Source organism: Parasteatoda tepidariorum, chromosome 2 (assembly GCF_982258835.1).
Source record: "Parasteatoda tepidariorum strain Cologne lab strain chromosome 2, Ptep-v5.0, whole genome shotgun sequence".
NCBI lineage: Eukaryota > Metazoa > Arthropoda > Arachnida > Araneae > Theridiidae > Parasteatoda > Parasteatoda tepidariorum.
This window is the reverse complement of record NC_141756.1, coordinates 79,326,175-79,347,370: the sequence shown is the minus strand read 5'-3', so window position 1 is coordinate 79,347,370 and position 21,196 is coordinate 79,326,175. Positions and strand designations below refer to the sequence as shown.

At 27.6% G+C, this 21,196-nt stretch overlaps 1 protein-coding gene across 1 annotated transcript in view; it reads left to right on the top strand.

Moving 5' to 3' along the window:
• The window catches only part of LOC107454459 (citron Rho-interacting kinase), a 57,788-nt gene that overhangs the window by 13,381 nt on the left and 23,211 nt on the right, over window positions 1-21,196 (top strand). The window contains exons 14-24 of the mRNA XM_087157585.1: window positions 720-845; window positions 986-1,087; window positions 3,909-4,006; window positions 5,647-5,788; window positions 7,863-8,099; window positions 8,795-8,848; window positions 15,367-15,438; window positions 16,329-16,445; window positions 16,520-16,629; window positions 17,228-17,311; window positions 19,040-19,280. Of these exons, the coding sequence (XP_087013711.1) occupies window positions 720-845; window positions 986-1,087; window positions 3,909-4,006; window positions 5,647-5,788; window positions 7,863-8,099; window positions 8,795-8,848; window positions 15,367-15,438; window positions 16,329-16,445; window positions 16,520-16,629; window positions 17,228-17,311; window positions 19,040-19,280 (1,383 nt within the window). The remainder of the gene's footprint in view (window positions 1-719; window positions 846-985; window positions 1,088-3,908; window positions 4,007-5,646; window positions 5,789-7,862; window positions 8,100-8,794; window positions 8,849-15,366; window positions 15,439-16,328; window positions 16,446-16,519; window positions 16,630-17,227; window positions 17,312-19,039; window positions 19,281-21,196) is intronic.

Genomic DNA, 21,196 nt, shown 5'->3' with positions numbered 1-21,196 from the left:
ATTTATTCTGAAAAACTAATATGTCTATATGCAAACTGGGTGAATTTTTTTTAAAACCATATAAAAATTTTCATACTTAACATCAAAATAATTGCTTTTTTAGCTCTAAAGACTATTTTTTTTCTACCTATAGTTCAAATATAGTCTATAAAAATACTCACTTCTTCAGATCACTAAAAACAATCTTAGTAGGTATAAAATAAATGTGATTCTAATAAAATAGATATGATAATATGAATATACGATATGAAAATAATCTACGATTAAATTTTTTTATCAATGACAGTCCACACTAAGCATTGATAGATATTGTGGCTTTCTTTATTCTGTCTCAGTTGACATTTTTACAATGTCAAGAAGAAATATGTTATTTTATTAGTTTAATTGAAAATCTCATAGAGGAAGGTATGTAAAATTTTCGGTTCAAAGATATGCCTTTTTTATTCATTTAAATATTTTTTTTTAATGCACGAAGATGGTTTTAGGAAGTTTTTTGAGTCTATATTTTTTATGTCTGTTAGTGAATTCACAGTAATGTCATTAATTTTCTTTCATTTAGCTTTCTTTAATAAAGTTATTTATTTACATCCATAGTATTTTTATTTCAAATTAAATGGTAAGAGTATTTATTTTCTTGAAATGCAAATTTTAGTTACCATTCGGTATTATTTTACCAGGGAAATTTTTTTGCTGTCTAAGTCTCATAATTTTTTTTTAAGTATACTACAGTATCATCAAAGGAAGCAGAGGAAAGCATTTCTTCAAAGGATAGTGAGATTACAGATCTGGAACAGAAGCTCTTTAATGAGCAAGAATTATGTATAAGTTTACAATCAAAATTACAGGTAATTTTTTGTTGTTGATTTTCTGTTGAATTTTTAGAGCTTTTCTGTGATTTTAGTAAGAGGTAAAATTCTAAATGTAATTCATATTGACTACATATATGTATTTACTATCGTTTATTTTTTAATATATTTATTAATAGAATTCTGAAACAGAACTTGATAAGCTGCAGAAAAATCTAAGTAATATGGAGGATAAAATCAAGAATCTTGAAGAGGAGATATCTTCTTTGAGAAAACAGCAGGTAATAAAAATATTAATTCTGCTTACGTTATTTATTATATAAGTCAAAATAAAAAATTTAAATAATAACTTACTTTTGCGTAGCTGCTAACCTAGATTGAATTTTGCCATTTTCTCTTCTCAAAAATTCTACTTGTTTTCCATTTTAGAAAAATCCCTAAAATTGGAAAAGTTTCTGAAAAAAATCTCTATCAAAAGCATTTTTTTATACTTTATATCTTGCTTGAGTATTACTGTTAAATAATGAAGTATATAATCATGTATTGTAATCAATTTGGAGCTTTCTTTCAATAATCTTAAATATTCAGTTTTTTTATAGTTTGCAGCTTTCTGTTTTTAAATAATTTAATTAATCTATAACGAATTAAATGTGGGTCTAAAAAGAAAAAGTGCAAATTTGTAAAATCAAAAGTGAAATAAAAACTACAAAAACGTGTTATTATCTAGTTAAATCATAAACGGAAAATATTGCAGTCTATTTAAATTTATAGGTAGTAGTGTCATGCAGTTTTGTATTTCATTGACAATAATGATTCCATGAATTCCTTTTGTCTAAAATATTTTATATTATGTAATACTTTTTCATGAAATCTGCTGATTTGTTTTTATTTTCAGGGATGAGATTCTTCCGCGGATTCGCGGATTTCCGCTTTTTTTCAGATTTTTTCATTTTTCCCGCTAATTTCCGCTGAAATTTATTTTTTGCACAAGTTAAAATGTTTTATGAGGAATTTAATTTTCCGCGGAGGGAAATTGTTGAAGTCCCTTTTCCTCCCTCTGAAGTTTCTCTAAAAATAATTTCTTTGGGATAAAACTGGTTGACCTTTATACAGGGATGAGATTTTTTTTATCTCTCGAATTTCAGCCTTTTTATCAAAAACTCCGATTCTCTAAAAGTTTCGTTTTTTTAAATAAATAACCCGTTTTTTTTTTAAAATTCAGTCATTGAAGTAAAATAATTATATTTATTTACGATTTTCAAAGATAAACAGAAAATTCAATCTACGCCCTAGCTGCTAACCCTTCCGCATTTTTACTTATTTTAGCTATTTTCTCTGATTTCACGCACAGAAAATAAGATTTTCCGTATTTTTTATCCGTCGGCTAGATAGCTCGTATTTTCGTAATTCAGATCTCGATTTTTATTCACGCGATTTTAATATCACTCATCGATTTTCGTATTTACCTGATTTAAAAGTTGCACATTGCGATTCTTATTTACGCTATTTAAATATCGTATATTATGATTCTTATTTACGACATTTAAAAATCCAATATCGTGTTTTGTATTTATGCATTTTTTAAATCGCGATTTTATTATCAAATCTCGATTTTCGTATTTACCTGATTTAAAAGTTGAACGTTGCGATTCTTATTCAGGCGATTTAAATATTGTACAGTGCGATTCTTACTTACGAGATTTAAAAAATCAATATCGCGATTTGTATTTACGAGCTTTTAAAGCCCTATGTAGCAATTCGTATTCACGTGAGCGTAAAATCCAATATCGTGATTCGTTTTTGTGGTTGTAATATCGCGCGATTTAAAAGTTATGCATCGTGATCAAAAAATTAAAAAATCATGATTTGTATTTTCGCATTTTTTAAATTCGATGTAGAGTTTCATATTTACGTGATTTAAAAGTCTCATAGTCTCATATCGGGATTTATATTCACATGGTTTACATGTTTAAAAATCGCACTTTTTTGTCAAATTTTTGTATATATATATATATATATATATATATATAATATTTTTCTTTCTTTCTTTTTTGTTTTTTTGGATTTCCTCTTTTTTACTTTCTGACTACTCTCATCCCTGATTTTTCATGTTAACAGTTATGCATTAGGCATCAAAACTTAATTAATATTCTTTATCCAGAAGCTGTGGAAATCTTTATTAGGGAATAGCAATAGGTTTTTACCAGATGTTTTAATAAAAAAAAATTGAATGTTCTGGAATACGTGCACATTTAGCATTTATTACCATTATAATAATTTTACTTTTGTTACTTAACATTTTCTTGAATTTTATTAATTTATAATAAATTATTTGATATTTCTATCTGGCTTTAAACACATTATTTTAGTCTTTTAATTTATATTTTTTCTTAAATTGTGTATTGCAGATTGCTTGTTACAGATAATTAGATTATTATTAAATAATACACTTTCCTTGAACTTAACATTGTAACAAAACTAGGAATAGAATATTCTTATGTGGTATAGATAAACCTTCATTTTATTGCTTAAAACCTTAAGTGCAAAATTCTATTTAAATTGTGCTGTTTTATTAGATAAATGTTTTTTCAATTCCTACTGTTAGTTCACATTCTCCCTATGTCTTGTTCATATTTTCAATCGATAATAAAATTCTTTTTATTCATCCACTCATGTTCAAATACATTTTTTTGAACTTGTAGTGGATGACACTTGATGTTAATACAGTTTTTTCAATATTAATTCATTAATTAAATTTAACTAATTAATTTTAGTTTTATATGAGAGAAATTTTTTTAATTATTTAAGAAAAAGTAACTGAAATTAAAATTTCCTTTGTTGACCTAAGTTAGGAAGTGACTTTAATTTTTTTTTTATATTACTTGTTTTTATAGTACTAATTTGTTTTTACATTTAAATAAATTGATATTTATAGCATATACTAGTTTGTTATTGTTTATCTATTTCATAATAATTGTGTAATTTGATGTTGTTTTTTTTTTTTTAAATTAATGCTATTGTATTTAAAAGCTTGCAAATTATTATTTTTGTTACATAGTTTCCTTATAAAAACCATTTTTTAAAATAAGTTTTTACTTTTAGGTTCTTGATAATGGTACGAAAAATGAAAATGAGTTAAGCCTTGATATCTCATGCCATTATGTTAGGAAAAGTGCAAGCAGGAATGATCGACAAGATAAGTTAGTATAATTAAATGTTGTCATTTTTTATTTATCTGCTACTACAATTTTTATTGATCTATTTTATTTATTTATTTTCTACTTTCAGTAATTTAGTTTGTTACTTTATAGTTTTATAGTTTATATTGATTGTTTTACTAAGAAGAACTCAAATATTAAAAAAGATAGGTTGTAATTAATCAATAAACCAAAAATAAATAAATAAAAAAACGGTTTTAGTGTGGATTTCAGTAGATGAGTTCCCAGAAGCAGAAAGTGCCTAAAACTGTGACGCACGCCGCAGAACAAACGAAGTCCTGCAGAACAATTTGTATCTTGAATAAGTGACAGCGTTTTCCTGCGAAAAGGCTGTGTCACTAATTGAAGATACAGATAGTCAAGTTTTTTTTAAATGATATTTGAAAAAGTAACAAATCAAGAATGTTTGCTTTGGTTTAAAAAATAATGTAGCGTATCTGCGTATGATCCTGCATTTTAATAAATGAAAACATAGTATTTTAACGTAAAGTTGACTTTTTTTGACGCCGTGAAATGCTTGCATAACATTTGTATAATTAATAAGTCCTGTTGCAGAACATTTTAAAATATTCTGCTTATGGGGATGAGTTTAGATTGTGTCAGTAGTGTATTTATGATCTCTAACAAACTTAAAATATTTTTTAAAAAAAGTAAGTTACTAAGTAATTAATTGATATCTTATTTGCCAGTATAGTAAAAAAATCATATTTTGTCTTTAATTTAAAAATGGTTCAAAAAGCTGCGTTTCTATACATGAAAAATATGAATAATTAAAATATATGCCTTATTAAAGGAAATGATTTTAGAAGCCCTTAAATGAAACATTATTTTACAGTAACTGAATCTGTTGACAAATATAACTTATACTGTAGTTTACTTTAAAATAGGTATTTTTATTGGCTGGTAATATCACTGATCTCTTTGACTTGTATGCATTTAGGAACTCACACTAGTAAAATAATAATAAATAACGAGTTATTAAAAATGAAGGAAATAATCTGAGAAGCACATACGAGAATCAAAATGAAAAGATGCATTTATATAATTACAATAAAATTAGTATAAAATTCATTCTACTACTATTGTTGTACTATTTTATCACTATATGACTGTTTCTCAAAATAAGAAACTGAAAATTTTAACATTTGACCTGATGATCAAATTTTCTCATTCCAAGATGCAATCTTAATTTTTTAAGAAACTGACCTTAAGTATTATAGTTATTTGATACAGGTGAAAAAATAAGTTTTTAAATGTAATTACTCAAAAACCCAAATTCAAACTTTGCATTTTGTAATTAAAATTTGCCCAGTTTGAAATTATGTGAAAAATTTCTGTATTAGAGTATTCAAAACCTTATTACATAATTGGGTACTTACCTTTGGTATGTACCCAACTTACTTTTGTACTTGTTTGGTACTTACACTTTTGGTTCCCTTTTCTTATGTTGAGATGTTAGTTATGTTGAAATGTTGTATCTTTTGTATTTAATTACTTTAGGTAATCTTGATTTGTTTCTTTTTATGAATCTTGGAGAAACTTGATGAATCTAGATGACTTTCATGTAATGAAAGTAAATGCAGAAATAATATTTTAAGATATAGGACCTTTTAAATTTTCAGATTATTACTTTCTGACATGAAGCATGAAAATAATTGTTTGAAGACCAAAATTGAATCACTTACATCTGAAGTATCAGATTTAAAAAACAACCTGAAGAACAAGGAGAATACATTATCAGAAATGCAAAGACAATTGTCTGAAGTAATATTTGAAGTCATTAATTTCTTTTTTGTAATACTTGATTGTGACATTGATTGTGGTTGTGACATCAATATTAAATTATGGAAAATTATTTTATTTATTAGTTTAAGTAAAAATGTATCTTCAAAGGGTTTTGAAGATACATTTTTAATTAAAGCACAAATTTTAAATGGCTACATTTAAAATTGGCTTTTTAAGTGTAGCTATTTTGCCTTAGAAATTTTTTTCCCAATATTGTTGATGTATAAGTGTGTGGGAGTAAATTTCCACATATATGAATATACATTTCTGTTCTGTTTTATTTTTCTAATTAGTAGAATTTTTTCTCCTATTTTTTATTCACATGAGATTTTTCTTCGGATCCGTGATTTCTGGTTTATTTATTATTTTTCTCTGTTTATTTCCCTTTTTTTATATTGTAACATTATTGAAAAATAAGCAATTTGCTAAAAGATTTCTATTATAAATTTTTCAAAAGGCATATAAACTAATCAAATAAAACCCTATGTCCATGAATTGATGGAGATTGAGGTTAAATGTTTCCAATTTATGGCTTATAAAGTGATCTTAATTAATCTTTGTAAAGTTGTAGGTTTAATTAAACTGAAGTTTTTGAGGTCAATTTCTCTATGTAGTCTTTTATTTTATATTAATATTTTTCATTTCCGTGTGGTAGTTTAATTTTATCTACACAATTAATCTTTACCTATACAATTTAATTTTATCTACACAATTTGTAACTTCAATTATATCTTACACAATTTGAGCATATTTTAAATCCTATATTTTCTTACTTATTGTTCCATAAATGATATTAGTCATGTTAGAAGTTTGAAAACTTAATGTAAATTATTGCTATTGAGTATTAAATGTAGAATAAAGAAATGTGTTGTTCGAAATGAAATTTTCAAAACTGTGGATTGCACTAGTTTTTTTTAGCTGTTTCTCATTTTTTAAAAGTAGTCTAGTACGTATAAAATATGTACTGATTACAAAACCATTCTAAAAAATGTCTTTATTTTTTTTTTGAAAAATATTGTCTGGCTTTTTCTTTTGTAAAATATTGTCCTGATTTTTATTTTGAACCACTACAAAGCTTGAATAAGTAATTTTCTCTTCCACTCTTTTAAATATTTGTGATAATTTAGTAAAGGAATGGCTCTAAATTCATGACACAGACAGAAATTCTATGATTAATGAAAAAAAAAATTTTGGGGGTACTTAAATCTATTGAATAATGAAATAATTGAATAATAAAAAATAAAACAGTTTCTTACCTTGTAAATTATTTTTATTTAAAATTTTCTCTTATTATGATTCTCTTTAAATTTGGAATGCCATGATACATCTTTCAGAATTTTTTTTTTTTATCTCTCTTTAAAAATACAAAGCTCCTGAAAGTTGGAAAATTATTTTTTAAATAAATTATTTTTTAGTGTTTGAAAATTATTTAGTAAATTATTTTTTAGTGTTTGAAGCAAAAATAAATCTATCTCATTATATCAGAAGTGTTTGTTTTTTAAAAGCTTGTCATAATTCTGAAAATGGATTCTTTAGAAATGCAATTCAATTACAAATATACATTGAAAAAATTGTTATTTCATACTATCTAAGCATAAAGAGCGTGTTTTGCGAAGTGCATTTATGTGAAAATTACATAATTATTTTTTCATATTCTTTCATAAAATTATGTATAAATAAATAAATACATATTAATAATACATAAAATTTAACTACCTTTATTTATTTTTCATTAATTAGTTTCTGTGCATCTCATTCATTACTTTAAAAATTTAAGAATCAGCAAATAATGTTATTTTACTGCATTATTTATTTTAGTATGTGTTATTTTAATTAAGCACAGTTTATTATAGTAGACTCATCAATAACTTTTGATTGAATTATTCTCTTAGTTTAAGTTAAATAAATTTGCCGATAAATTTTCTTATTAAATGATATTTTTAAGCTTTATACTCCATCCATTATTGATTCATTAGCAAGTAAACAAGTGCTTTAGTTTTGTTTCATTTTAATCGTGTAAATGGTTGTTTTAATTGTTGACATACCTTTTTAGAAAAAGGGTGCCCTTACTGATGCTCAGCTTGAACTAAGAGCTTCAACAAGAAAGGAACATTTGACAGATACTTTGCGTGAACGAAACAGAGAATTGCGCGAACAGTTAAAGACAAAAGAAGAAGCTATTTTAGAAAAACTGAAAATTGAGGAAGACTTAAGAGCCCAAATCAAAGCATTTGAAGATGAAGTAATGGAATTGAAAAAAGAAGTTCAAGAGAAAGAAAAATGTTATGAAGTATGAAAAACTTTTATTGTTTATTATGAGTTAAAAAATAAACTATTAGTTTTGCACTGAGCATGTCACTAACAATGTAAATTGTAATGAACTTTGTGAATTTTAAGGTATCAAACTAGAAAATAAACACAATGCAAGAGTATAACCAAAGCAGAGTTTAAAAAAAAAATGCACATATTGGCAATAGATAAATTAAATCTCTGTGTGAGAAGAATTTTCTCTTTATTAAACTAAAGTTTGTTATTCAAATCTGCACAATTTTCAGTTAGTTGATTTCTGAACCGTCTAATTTTTAGTTTAACTCTTTATCTATTGCATTATGAACTACTGAAAATTTTTTCATAAATATAATTTTTTAGCTGCCATATTGATAATTAAAGAATATACAAGAAAAAAATCTCCCTGGTGCGAAATTTAATTTGTTAGAACTAATTAATTAAAGTGGTACTTAAAAGTACCACTTTAATTAAATAGTTTAAAGTGATTGGTACTTATAAGTACCATCAGTAGATAAAGGAAAAAAATTAATGGATTTGTGAATGTCCCAATTGCTTTCAATTAATCTTACAAAAATTTTGATTGCTTGAGTTATTTGTATTGTCAGTTTTTTGTATTGTCAGATATTTATCATCAGAAATTATTAAACCTAAAAAACTTTTTTTGATTGTTTAATTATTACTTTTTTAAAATTTCAGATTGAAAAAGCAAAATATGAAGAAAGGTTACGAACTTTGAGAGATACCTGTGAAGTAAGTTAAATGCTTTTATTTTAAAATAATGAATGCTTTTATTTACAATAAATACCTTTATTTATAAGTTATCTCATCGTAATGGTTATTTAATGGGAAAACTAAAATTGAATTTTTTTTATCAATTACTTCATAAAAAAGGAAAGTCACTAACTTCTTTGCATTTAAAAATCCTTTTAGTCAATATTGATATTTTTGACTATAACTTTTTTTTAGTCTGAGGTAAAAGTTGAAAAAATTCTCAAGACTAAAAAGTTTGCTTAAAAATAGGGGAAAAAAATTGCAAAATTTTTTTTTGACGATAATTAGTCAACTATCGATTTGATAAATACTCTTGATAAGTTTACTGTGTCGATTAGTGAATATTGTTAATGTGTTAAAATCATACTTAAGTAAAATTATAACAAAAAATTTCTCTTTATTTCAGAATTATTAACTTCTTATTGTAAAATAATAAAGAGTAGCTTGCTTTTTAATCTAAATATTTAATGCAATTAAAAACTACCTGGAATGGTTTGTAATCAAACATTTCAAACAAATGTTGAATTAAAAATATGCATGTGATATTACTATTGTATTAAAAAATATCATTATTCTGATTGATTGATTGATGTAAATTTTTGGCGCAAGAGCCATGGTTTGGCTATACCGCGCCTAAATCTAGGTTAAAATTACTGTAACTTTGTTAAAACCAGAACAATTAGGTTAAAATGAGCAATTTGTCCAAAATTAAAACAACTAATTTAAAATTTGTCAACTAGGTTATAACTAGTACTAAATCAAGTTGTAACACCCGATATGTTTTATGTACAGTATTAAATTTGGATGAGGTGTGTCTCCAAGTAAGAATGATAAAGTCGGAAAGTCACAGTTAAAGTACTATCGTCTTTTAGATTTAAATTTCATACACTGGGTCAGAAAATGTTTTACTGTAAGAGACTCTTTGCGAAAATTGCATTGTGGAGGTGCTTCATTTAAAATTAAATACTTGTGTGTCAAGCTGGTGTGCCCAATGCGTAGTCTGTTGATAAGTACCTGGGTTTTTCTGTTGTAGTTAGTCAATGGTGCAAATGGGTTAATATCTGATTTGATCTCATGTAATTTATTGTTTATTTCATTATTCCAGTTGGCCTGTCTGAGTTGGGTAAAAGATTCTGCAACTAAATTTCGAATGTCAGGTAAACAGTGTGGTTTATTCGTAAGATTGTGGGTCAATTTGGCTATTGAGTCTGCTGTTTCGTTACCTTTAATGCCCATATGTCCAGGAATCCAACCAAATATTATTTCGTAGTTATTGTTCGTGAGTTCAATGTATAAATTTAAAATATGTGGTATAGTAGAGTGAGATTTACTGCTGAAATTTTTTATAGCATCGATACAGCTTTTTGAATCAGAAAAGATAAACCATTTTTTGTGCATTTGTTTTGAAAGAAATTGTAGAGCAAGAAGAATGGCGCAACATTCCGAGGAAAATACAGAAAAATTTGAAGGTAGTTTCTCTGATAGCACTTCTGCGCTGTCAGGGTTCCCACGGTCCTTGAGAGTCCTTGAAAGTCCTTGAATTTTTTTTGTTGCTAAATTTAGGTCCTTGAAAGTGCTTGAAAAACGTCTTAGGTCCTTGAAAAACTTGATAGGTCCTTGAATTTGTCCAATACTGCCAGCGACCCTTTTTATAAAACACCCGCGGATCTTTCTCGTTCTTTCTGTTTTGTTGCCGAGCTCTCTCACGTGGTTTTTAACGCCACCGTTTCTAACCGGGCCTAGCGTCTTGGTGTCTGCCAAGCGCGCGGACCACAGCAGACAATCAATGCGTTCGGGGCGAGACTCCACTTCATCTTCTGTCGCATATGCTTAGATCTTCTTTTTTCTTATCGAAACTGGAATACTCTCGAATTTTGTAACAATATGTACCTTGTAGTTTTCAATAAATTTGCCGTTTTACCATCCGCACTTGTCCTTACGTTTGCGTCATTTCAAAACTTTATTGTAAAGCATATTCGCAAAGGCATGGCTTCGTATTTGTGTTATGTAGTTTAGACTAGTTATGCCTGGGAAGTGCTATTTTAATTCCCAATGGATGGATAATCAAGCTTATAAAGAATGGGTTTTATCGATGCCCGAAAAGAAGTTCAGAGCCAAGTGCCGATTATGCATGACGGAGATCGATATCGCAAAAATGGAAGAATCTGCTCTGAAATCACACATGAAAGAAAGGTAAAACAAAAAAGCAGTCTCATGCCCTGAGTTCTCTTTTTCCAAAGACATCAACATCTAATTCATCTGGTGTAAATACTCCTTCAACATCGTGTGCCCCATGTGAAACAGAAACTTTAGTGCCCGAGGTAACATTGTCTTCTTATCTAGTCAAAAGGAATGTGCTTGATGCTGAAATTCTCTGGAATCTGAAGTGCATCACTAGTAATTATTCATGTAACTCCTGTGAAGGGATTAGTAAATTGTTCTCCAAAATGTTTGCTGATAGCTGTATAGCGAGAAAATTTTTTTGTAGTGCCACAAGGTGAGCCTATTTGGGCTCCTTTGGATCGGCACTATACTTCAAAGGGATTCTTATAAATGAGCTGAAGAATGTTGATTGCCACACTGTACTCTTTGATGAGACGTTAAATCAGTCTCTGCAATCTAAGCAGATGGACATTATGGTAAGGAATTGATAATAAAGTTTGCACTAAGTATCTTACCTCCTAATTTATGGATCATGGAACTGCAGAAAATATTTTGTCCTCTTTTTACAAATGCATGGATGATGGTTAAAAGCTCTCTAAAATACTTCAATTATCCATGGATGGACCCTATGTCAATTGGAAATTCTATTAGAAGCTTCAGTGTGAATTAAAAGAGAAATATTCCCACCAGGTCATATTCATTGGCAGTTGTGGATTACACATAACGAATAATGCTTTTAAACATGGTGAAAATGGGATATGTTCCTTCTAATTTTTATTTTCAGAAAGAATTGTTGCTGTATAACATTTAGAGAAGGTTGTGTAAATTATGGATGAATAATTTCAGAAACGATGTTTAATCGAGGAGAGGAGGGGGTTATGGAATACCTAAGATTTAGCTCTGTCTTTCATGCAGCCTTCACATGGAAATACACAGGATTAAAGGATTTCACCATTAACACCTCATTACCATTAGTGATAGATTGTGCTGAAAATGATTTTGTGAATTAATCCGTAAAACCAGTAGGGTTGTTTTTAAAAAAAATATAAATTTTAGTTCATAATACAGTAGAGAACCATTTATCCGGTATCCAGATAACCGGGAAACCAGAAAACCGGGAAAAATTTTGCTTTATTTTCCCGCCATTTTAAACTAGAACGAAAAAAGCGCAAATTGGACTCATCCTTGAAGTTAAGTAGAGGAAAATGTAAGGAAGGGGAAAAATTTTTTACCCGTTTACCCAGAGAAACGTCATTTCCTCCATGACCTTGAAGGCAGGGAAGGGAGGAATGTTTTATTTTTTCCTTTAGGCCGTCAATCAAACTCAAGGGTGTGGCATGCTGATTTCGTTTTCTGCTTGATTTACGAGGGGGTGGGGAAAATGCATTGCACGCATATCAGTGAAAAGAAAAGAGACAAATATATTTATTTGACATCGACTAATAAAAATAAAATCTTTTTCTTTTGAATAAATTCTCATTCTTTGGAAGAGCGGTATCAATTGCAAGTTTTTCTTGGTGTGAAATCACATCTGCTGTAATTAAAAATCTTGTTTTTATCAACAAAAAAAAATAAAATAAAAGGAGAATTGTTTATTAATTTAAACATAGGATTATTTTATGAAGCAGATTGCAGTTTTGTTTTTCTGATTCCACTACGTTTGATTTTTTTTCTTTTCGCGATAAATTTCGCACTCAATAAATTAATTCTTTTTATTCATAAATTTTATCATTAGTTTTTTTTTTTTTTTTGAATTCCGTTGATCTTGCTTTGTTTCGGGTTTTAATATTAATAAGTATATTGTTATTGTTATGCTAGTGCTTTTTTTAACTATCGTTTCGGTTCGATAATTTTCAAGTGTTTTTATTTAGATTAATAAGTTTTCCTTTTATTTTATCGTTTCCCCCCGTATAATTAGGTATGAAATATATTGCGTTATTTAATTTTTGTTTATATTATTTAATTTAGGAATTGTAATTATTTTTAAAAATAAATATGAGAATTTTGTATTTTTTAAACTTTTTTTCTTGTCTAAACTTGCAATTTTTTTTATTCTTTTAAATGTTATATTTCTACCATTTTTTTTTTCTTTTTAAAGTTAGGAGTACCTTTCTTTTTTTCTCTTACTTTATGCATTACACTTTTTCCTTGTACTTCGGGTTCGATAAAACATCGATTATCGACACTTTTTGGTCGATCCAGAAAACCGGGAAATTCAGATATCCGGGATAGCGATGGTCCCGAGCATCCCGGATAATTGGTTCTCTACTGTACATATACTCTCTTCTCTCTATATAGGCAAAGCATTTAGGTATTATATTTGAAATTAATTATTGCCACAACAGGCATTGTTGCTTCTAGTAAAATAGAAGAGAATAATTTTTAAAATTGGTCTTAGATTAAGGTCCTTGAAAATTTTGTTGAGATCCTTGAAAAGTCCTTGAATTTCAATCTCATCATAGAGTGAGAACCCTGGCTGTGCACAACCGCACTAGCAACATGGTTATTGAATTTTGATCCATCTGTGTATAACACATAAAAGTCGTTAAAATTATATAAATGGGAATAAAATAGCTGTTGATAAATCACCGCAGATGTTTTATCCTTAGTCAAGTTTTTAAAAGTGTCAACAGTTTTGACATGTACTTCATTCCACACAGGAATTAACTCAGCTGATTCTAAAACATTAAAATCATCTAAATCTAATTGTGTTAAAAGGTTTTTCATTCTTAATCCAAAAGTAGGAATTAAGGCAGGTCTGTTGTTGAAATGAGTAGAACATGATGGTGTTAAAACATGAGAGTATAATGGATGAGAAGGGTGACATTTAATGTGAAAATAAAAGTTAAGAGAGAGTCTATTTCGTCTCAGAGCGAGAGAAGGTTCATTATGTAAAGCATATAAACTTTCGATAGTTGATGTACGGAAAGCTCCTGTGGCAATCCTGAGTCCTTGATGATGAATAGTGTCTAGATATTTTAAAACAGACTTTCTAGCTGATCCATAAACTATAGCACCATAATCTAACTTGGAACGGATTAAAGAATGATATATTTTGAGCATAGATGTAGTATCTGCCCCCCATGGTGTATTAGCCAGCACTTTTAAGATATTTAATTTTGCAAAACAGGATTTTCGTAAGTTTTGGACGTGAGCTTTAAATGTTAATTTTGTATCTAAGATCAGCCCTAAAAATTTTGCTTCCTGAACAACAGGGATTACAGCATTATTAATGTAAAGTTCAGGATCAGGATGAATCCCTCGTTTTTGACAGAAATGAATACAAGAAGTTTTACTAGGTGAAAAGGTAAATCCATTTAAATCAGACCATTTTAAAATCTTGTTTATTGACAGTTGTAACTGTCGTTCAATAGTTTGCATGCACGTGTCATTATTCTGAAAATCCCTCATAAAAACTGTAAAAAGTAACATCCACTGTAAAAAAAAAAGGCCATGCAAATTTATGAAGGAATTGACTGTGTCAAAAAGTAATTGTTAGAATATAATTCAAAACTTTTGTGCTGTAATATTTTAAAAACCTTGAATCTTGGGATGAGGTCCTTAGAATCTTGCTTTGTTTTTATAGGCAAAAAAGCATCAAAAGACTAAAATCTTTAACTTAGTTAAGATATCTCTGTTAAGAAAGCAAGCATACATTCAAATTTTGGTTCTATCGCCTTTACTTATCAATCACTTTTTTTTTCTTTCTTTCTAAATTGTCATGTCTACCTTGTTTCATATTTTAGGAGCTTTTCTAGTTTTCCTTTTCAGCATTTTACATCCGCATTAATAAGCCACTCAAATGCTTGCAAAATATTGTGTGGAACTGCTTTCTCTATTTTAAAATTTTGAAAAATTTATAATAATTCATTTAGAGTTGTTTCATTAGCAGCATAGACAAATCTCTCTTTTGAAATTTATTAAAAAAAACAACAGATTTTTAAATCTTTCCACTCAAGTTTTCAGATTTTATCTATTAATGCCCATTTTGTTTTTATTTATTTTTGAATAAAGAATTTTATTAATTAAGTGGCTTAAACCTTTTTTTTTTTATGAATATCTATTTTAAAAGCTTATAATGTGCATTTTTATGTGAAAATTAAATTTTAATGTAAAATGTTTAAGTTCAGCTCAGTTTAAATTTGTTAAAGAAAAAGGAATGTGTTATGTTATTTGTATCAAATGAATTTTGGATTAGTCATTTTATTAGTTACTCTCTCTAATCTGTTCGAAAAAGCAATGATTTTCTTTAAAAATTTGTTCGTTATTTTATAAGGCTTGAAATTAAAACTATTTTTATAAAATTAAGCTTTGTACAATTCTTTATTTTGTAGGATTCTAAAGATGCAACACAAAAATATGCTAAAACACAAGGTCAATATGAGGAAATCACTAAACAGAATTCAGTAAGTATCTTTAAATTTATTTTCTTTATATAAAGGGACAACACACAAAAAAATTTTTTTTTTAGCCAAAATTGAATAAAAAATTGTGCAGGAAACCAAAAAGGAAAATTGCAAAATGTCCTCAAATCTTGAGCAATTAGCTTGTGTGACAAAATTTCTTAAAAATGTCTAAAAATATCATTTTTCTGTAGAATATAAGTTTAATGTAATCTTATTCATGTATTTTCATACAACTACAACAATAGCATATAAACTGCTAAGAAAATAATTTGTCCTTAAAGAAGGAAGGAGTATAGGTTGCAAATTTCTTTTTGAGAGCTTATGTACAGATGTAGAACTATTTTTATAGTATTTTTAAGATTAAAAATAATAAACATAATTAATATGTTGAGGGATATAAGAATATAGATTATCATAGGCATTAAAGACACACAAGTGTATATAATCTATCATATAGAACATGCTGGAGAGTCTAAAGCAAAATATTTCATGCAAGTCTTTGATGTAGTGGTGAACAGAATGCAGAACAGAACTGTAAAAAAGAATAATTTGAAAAAAAATACGTATTAAAAGATATACTTTAGTATGTTATGAAAGATATTGCTCAATATTTTATCACTTAAAGGAATTTTAATAAAAATCAATGTTTAAGTAAACTTAGCACGAATATTCAATTAAATATATACAAAATAAATAAATAATTTTAAGAGATTTTTTGAAAGAATATGGGTAAAAGGCTATTTATGCAATTAAATCAAGACTATACTTGAAAGATTATATTGATATTTTTTCCAATTGTGTTTCATCTTTATCAAAACTATAATTTGCAAAAAAAATTATAGCAGTTCCTATACTTTTGAAATTAACCCACTATATTTTTATCTTTCTAGAATTTAACCAAAGAATGTGAGGAAAAAACAAAGAAAATAGTTCAGTTAACAGAAGAAATGAAATCTTTAAAAAATGATCTAACTAAAAAACAGTCTGAATGTAATAGATTAGAAAAAGTAAGTACTTGTTTTGTATTCATTTTTAAGTTTCCTTTTCGGTCTGTATGTTTATTTCAGTTATTACTTTTTAGATTAATTCCACTTTAAAAACAGCATGCATGAATATGGAAAATGACCTGAATAATTTTGAAGCTCTTGTTGAAGCTAGAGATGTGAGCATTTCCAAAATTATGAAACAAAAGTAAGAGACATTTGAAAATTACAATTGCTTGCTTGAAATTTATTAGTGTTTTGGTATAAGTAAATTATGTGTAATTTTTTTAAAATTAACATCTGTTTATTAATTTAGAAAAATTGTATAACTAAATATTTGTTAATCAATCCAATTTTTATTTATATTGAAATTGTTTAAATTATTTAAAAATCCATGAATATTTTTATTTATGTTATTGCAAATTTTGATAAAGTTTGTTTGATTTTGAATTGATTATGAATTAAAATCTGTTTAATTGAACCATTATTATAAAGGATAGTGTTAAATTTAATAGTGAATGACTCATAAGTTGCTAATACTCTTAAGTTTCACTATCTAAATGAAAGAAAAAATCTGATGGAATTTTAAAGCTTCTGCAATACCTTTAATAATTGATTTTTTACAATTTTAGATTTTTAGCAATTTTAGCTCTACTCTCAAAGCATTTAAAAAGGGCCATTCTGGTCCCTTCTCTAAGTATTCAGTCTTTCAACTGTTAAGACTTTTTTTTAAATGCATAGTAAATATAAAAGAGTTTTCATCTATGCATTCAGATTTTATAATCCTTATTTTTCTTGTGATTTAGAGAGAACTTACAGAATGAAATCATTAAATACAAGGATGACTTGAAAAAGCTTCAAACATCATTTGACAGGAAAGAACAAGAAAGGTAGTTTTAAATGTCTAATTCATATACTTTTAACTTAATTTTTGACCTACTATGAAGTTGATGTGAAAGGTGAAGTTTTATACTTCCACTGCTTTTACCTGTTTTCTTTGGTCTTAAAGGATGGGTGTCTGATGTGATTGCCTTGTTTTTGATATTGTATTAGTGGTCTCACACATTTGTGTGATGAAAATGCATGATGCATAGGTGTGGTGATTAGTTCCATAAAATCTGTTCTTTTTGAATCGCTGGAAATTATATTGCACATATTAGCTGATATTGTCTTTCTGTTATCGCTGAAGATGAATCTTAGATCAGCAGCAATAGCTTCCTCAATGTAGCTCTAGTTGTGTTTTAATCATATTTATTAAGGTTAATTGTATTCTTTTTTACTTGTCAAAGTACTTGGAAATTATTCTATTAACTGAGATTATTTAATGGGGAACAAAATATGAATTAATGAGTTCAAAATCTATGGTAAATAGTTATATATGAATGGGTATGCTTGCAAATTTTACGCATTGAAACCTGACATGAAGTTTTGGTACAAAATGCATTAGCCCTACAACCTTTCAGGCCTAGACTATCTCTGTCGGTAAAAAAATAAAAAATGGCAAACAGGGTTGCCACTCAACAGGGAAAACCTGGAAAATACAGATAATTTAAAAATCACCTAAAATAAGAGGGAAAATGCAGGGAATTTAGATTTATTCTTTACGAACTGGGAAAATACAGGGAATTTTGTTTCTTATTTTTGTCTTTTAAAAAATGGTGACCACTCAAAGCGTAATTTATGGGATATTTAGCCATGATATTTCAGCTATACTAAACTATTTCACTTACTATTGCATTTTTTAACTATGTTCAGTTGTTTTCCCACCTATTAAAACTAATAAATATAGTTAGCCCAATATAGCTCACACAAGAGCACAGTAATTGTTGTTTCCTCTTAATATATTGTGTATAATATGTACAGGGAAAACACAGGGAATTTTTTTTCCAGATTTGAGTGGCAACCCTGAAAAAAAAATGTTTCTTTGTGTATGATAAGTTAATGGTTGTCTTGGTGTCTTTTTTTTATTTTTTTAAAATTTTTATTCTCATTTAACGGAAAAAAGTCTTGCTATGATCATTAATTAACAAAGACGATCTGTATACCTGTGGCTGTCAACAGCATAAAATTAAAGTTTTTGTTCTTTTTAAAAAAAAATAAATTTGCATTAATACAATAAAAAAATTTGGGATTTTTTTAACTAAGCCATATAACTATCTTAAGTTTAGTTTATTCCGAAGAAATCAAGCGTCTGACAGTTTAGCATTAAAGAATTTTTTAGTGATGTGATCTTGACCTTTCCTGGTGACGTGTCCTGTTCATTTTATTATCTGTCATTTAATGAAATTAATGATACCAGGCTCCTTATATGTGGAGTATAGCTTTAAATTGGATATTCTGTGTATTGGAGCATGTTGTTTCTTTATTTTTTTCTGTATACTCCTGAAAATATTTCTCAAGACCTTTTCTCTGAACGACACCTCATTTGAAATTGGAAGGTCCTTATTTAAAGTTGTAATTGAGTTCACTTTAACTTTATAGTTTTATTACTAATATATACTTTTTACTTATATTTAAATTGTTCAAAGTAAAGTTAAAAATTTTTATTAATCAACCAGCTTGTTTTTTTTTGTTCTTTTTTTGCTGTATATTGTTTACTATATATATTCTAATTTTAGGGAAGGATTGATGAAATGTGTTCAAGAACTTTCTGTTGAAATAGAAAATCAAGCCTCGCTGCATGAAACTGAGTTGCAGATGCTTCAAGATCAGTTAAATCATTATAAAAAATCTGCTGATGACTTACAAAAGAAGACCATTGATTTGCAAAGTGATATCTCCTCTCGTAGTAACGATACAGCTAGATTTTCCAAAAAGATATTAGACTTAGAAGGCCAACTATGCATAATTAAGGAGGAAGTAAGTTTTTAAATTACTATTTTCTCTTCTTTTTCCCCCCCTCTTTTTTTTGTAATCTAAAAATTATTATTTAGGTTGTAACTAAAAAAAATCATGGGGTTTGGTAGTCTCTTAAATTGGTAGTCATTTAGTAGTCACACTATAATCACACTTTTTTGATTAAAACTTGCAAAACTGAAATCAGCTATTCTCATCTGCTAGCAAAACTAAAATCAGCTATTTTTCATAAGAAATAAATACTTTAAGATTTAAAATTCTACTGATTTTCCTTACTTCTATATATAGAAATCATTTTTTAAGATTTCTTTTGTTTGTTTTACTATGTCTTTTAAATACCATTCAGTAATAAACAAATATTAAATCAGTCATATTTATTTTTACACATTTAGTAGCATTATTTTTTTTCTACATTCAAATGTGCTATAAACTATTTTAGTGTTCTCTAGCAACTAGGGCTAGTGAAGCCAGCTTTAAATTGTTGAAACTGCACTTGTTTGAATGTTGAATAATTCTTAACGTCTCCATCTCAGTTTTATCTTTAATTTTAAGCAGTGACCCTGTCAGGGCTGATTGTGCTATAGAAAAAATCCCGATTTCCGGATTTTTCGCTAACAATTATCTGGAAGTTTCCGGAGATTGAAGGTCCAGACGTTTCAAAAAATCATTGATCACAGAAGTTTCCCGAAATTAAAATTTCAAGGGTGGAACTTAAAAGCACAGTCTATTTTATTTGTTTGTAAGGGAGAACCAGATACTTTATAAGCTTATATTCAGGATTAATATTCATTTTTTATCAGTAAATAGTTATTATAATCATAAACTCACGAAGGAAAGACATATTTGTAGATTTTAATTACTTCTCCTGGTCATCATAGGTATGGGTAAATGGTATAGGTATGTGTAAAATTTTAAATATATTTTAAGTAAACTAAGAAATATTGAGAAAAAGGAAAAAAACCTTGTTTAAATTTTTTTCAATTTAAACTTTTTTTTAACTCAAGAAATTTTTCAGAATTTTGATTTTGGCTCACAATCACCCCTGCCCTGTGGTAGAATTTTCGCCAGCTTTCTGCGACATGCCTCTCTAATACTAATATCTTTCTGCTAGATACTTTAAAAACTAACTAATATACATGTTACTAATTTAAATTAATAGAAACGTAAACTTAAAAAAAATACTAACGTGGCTTTTTTAATCGAATGTGTAATATTTTTTTTATTCTAGTATTGTGGCAGATATTTTCATATTTTGTAAGGGGGAAACACACTAATAATTTACTTTTTCGCATTTTGTAAATCATCATCATATAAAAAATAAAAAAGAAGTCCATAGTAGTAACTAATGAGAAAAAAGAAAGATCGAAGGCAAAATCATCTGCATCCAACTCTTCGAAAAAGGGTTACTAAATGTGCCTATTTATTTCGCCTATGTATATGTGCCTATTTATTATTCAAAATATAGGATTTTAAAAACTATGTGGAAATCAATAGAAATAACTAAATAAAAAAAATTCTCCAGAAAAGATTACCAAAATGTTTTGCTTCCCAAAGGAAAAATTTTTCTGCAAAAACTCTAACGTTTTGCGACAATGCCGCCACGATTCTGCCATGGGAGCAGGGATTTAATGTTCATCACTTGTTGAGAATAACTTAAAGGGAAGGTTGTTTTTACTTTAAATTGATCTAGTTGCAACTTCCCATTAATTAATTGAGCAATTGGACTTGAGATTACTTGTTTTTTTCCCCTCTCCTGCCGAGTAAAGTAATCAGGCCATTAAATAACAAAATTTGCATCAATTTGTATGCTTTAAAACATGTATTATCAAATGACTTTTTCTTTATTTTTTTTTAATTTCTTAGTTAATTTAAAGTTGTATTTCAATTAAATATAAAAAAAAGCTCACTTTTTTGGGGGT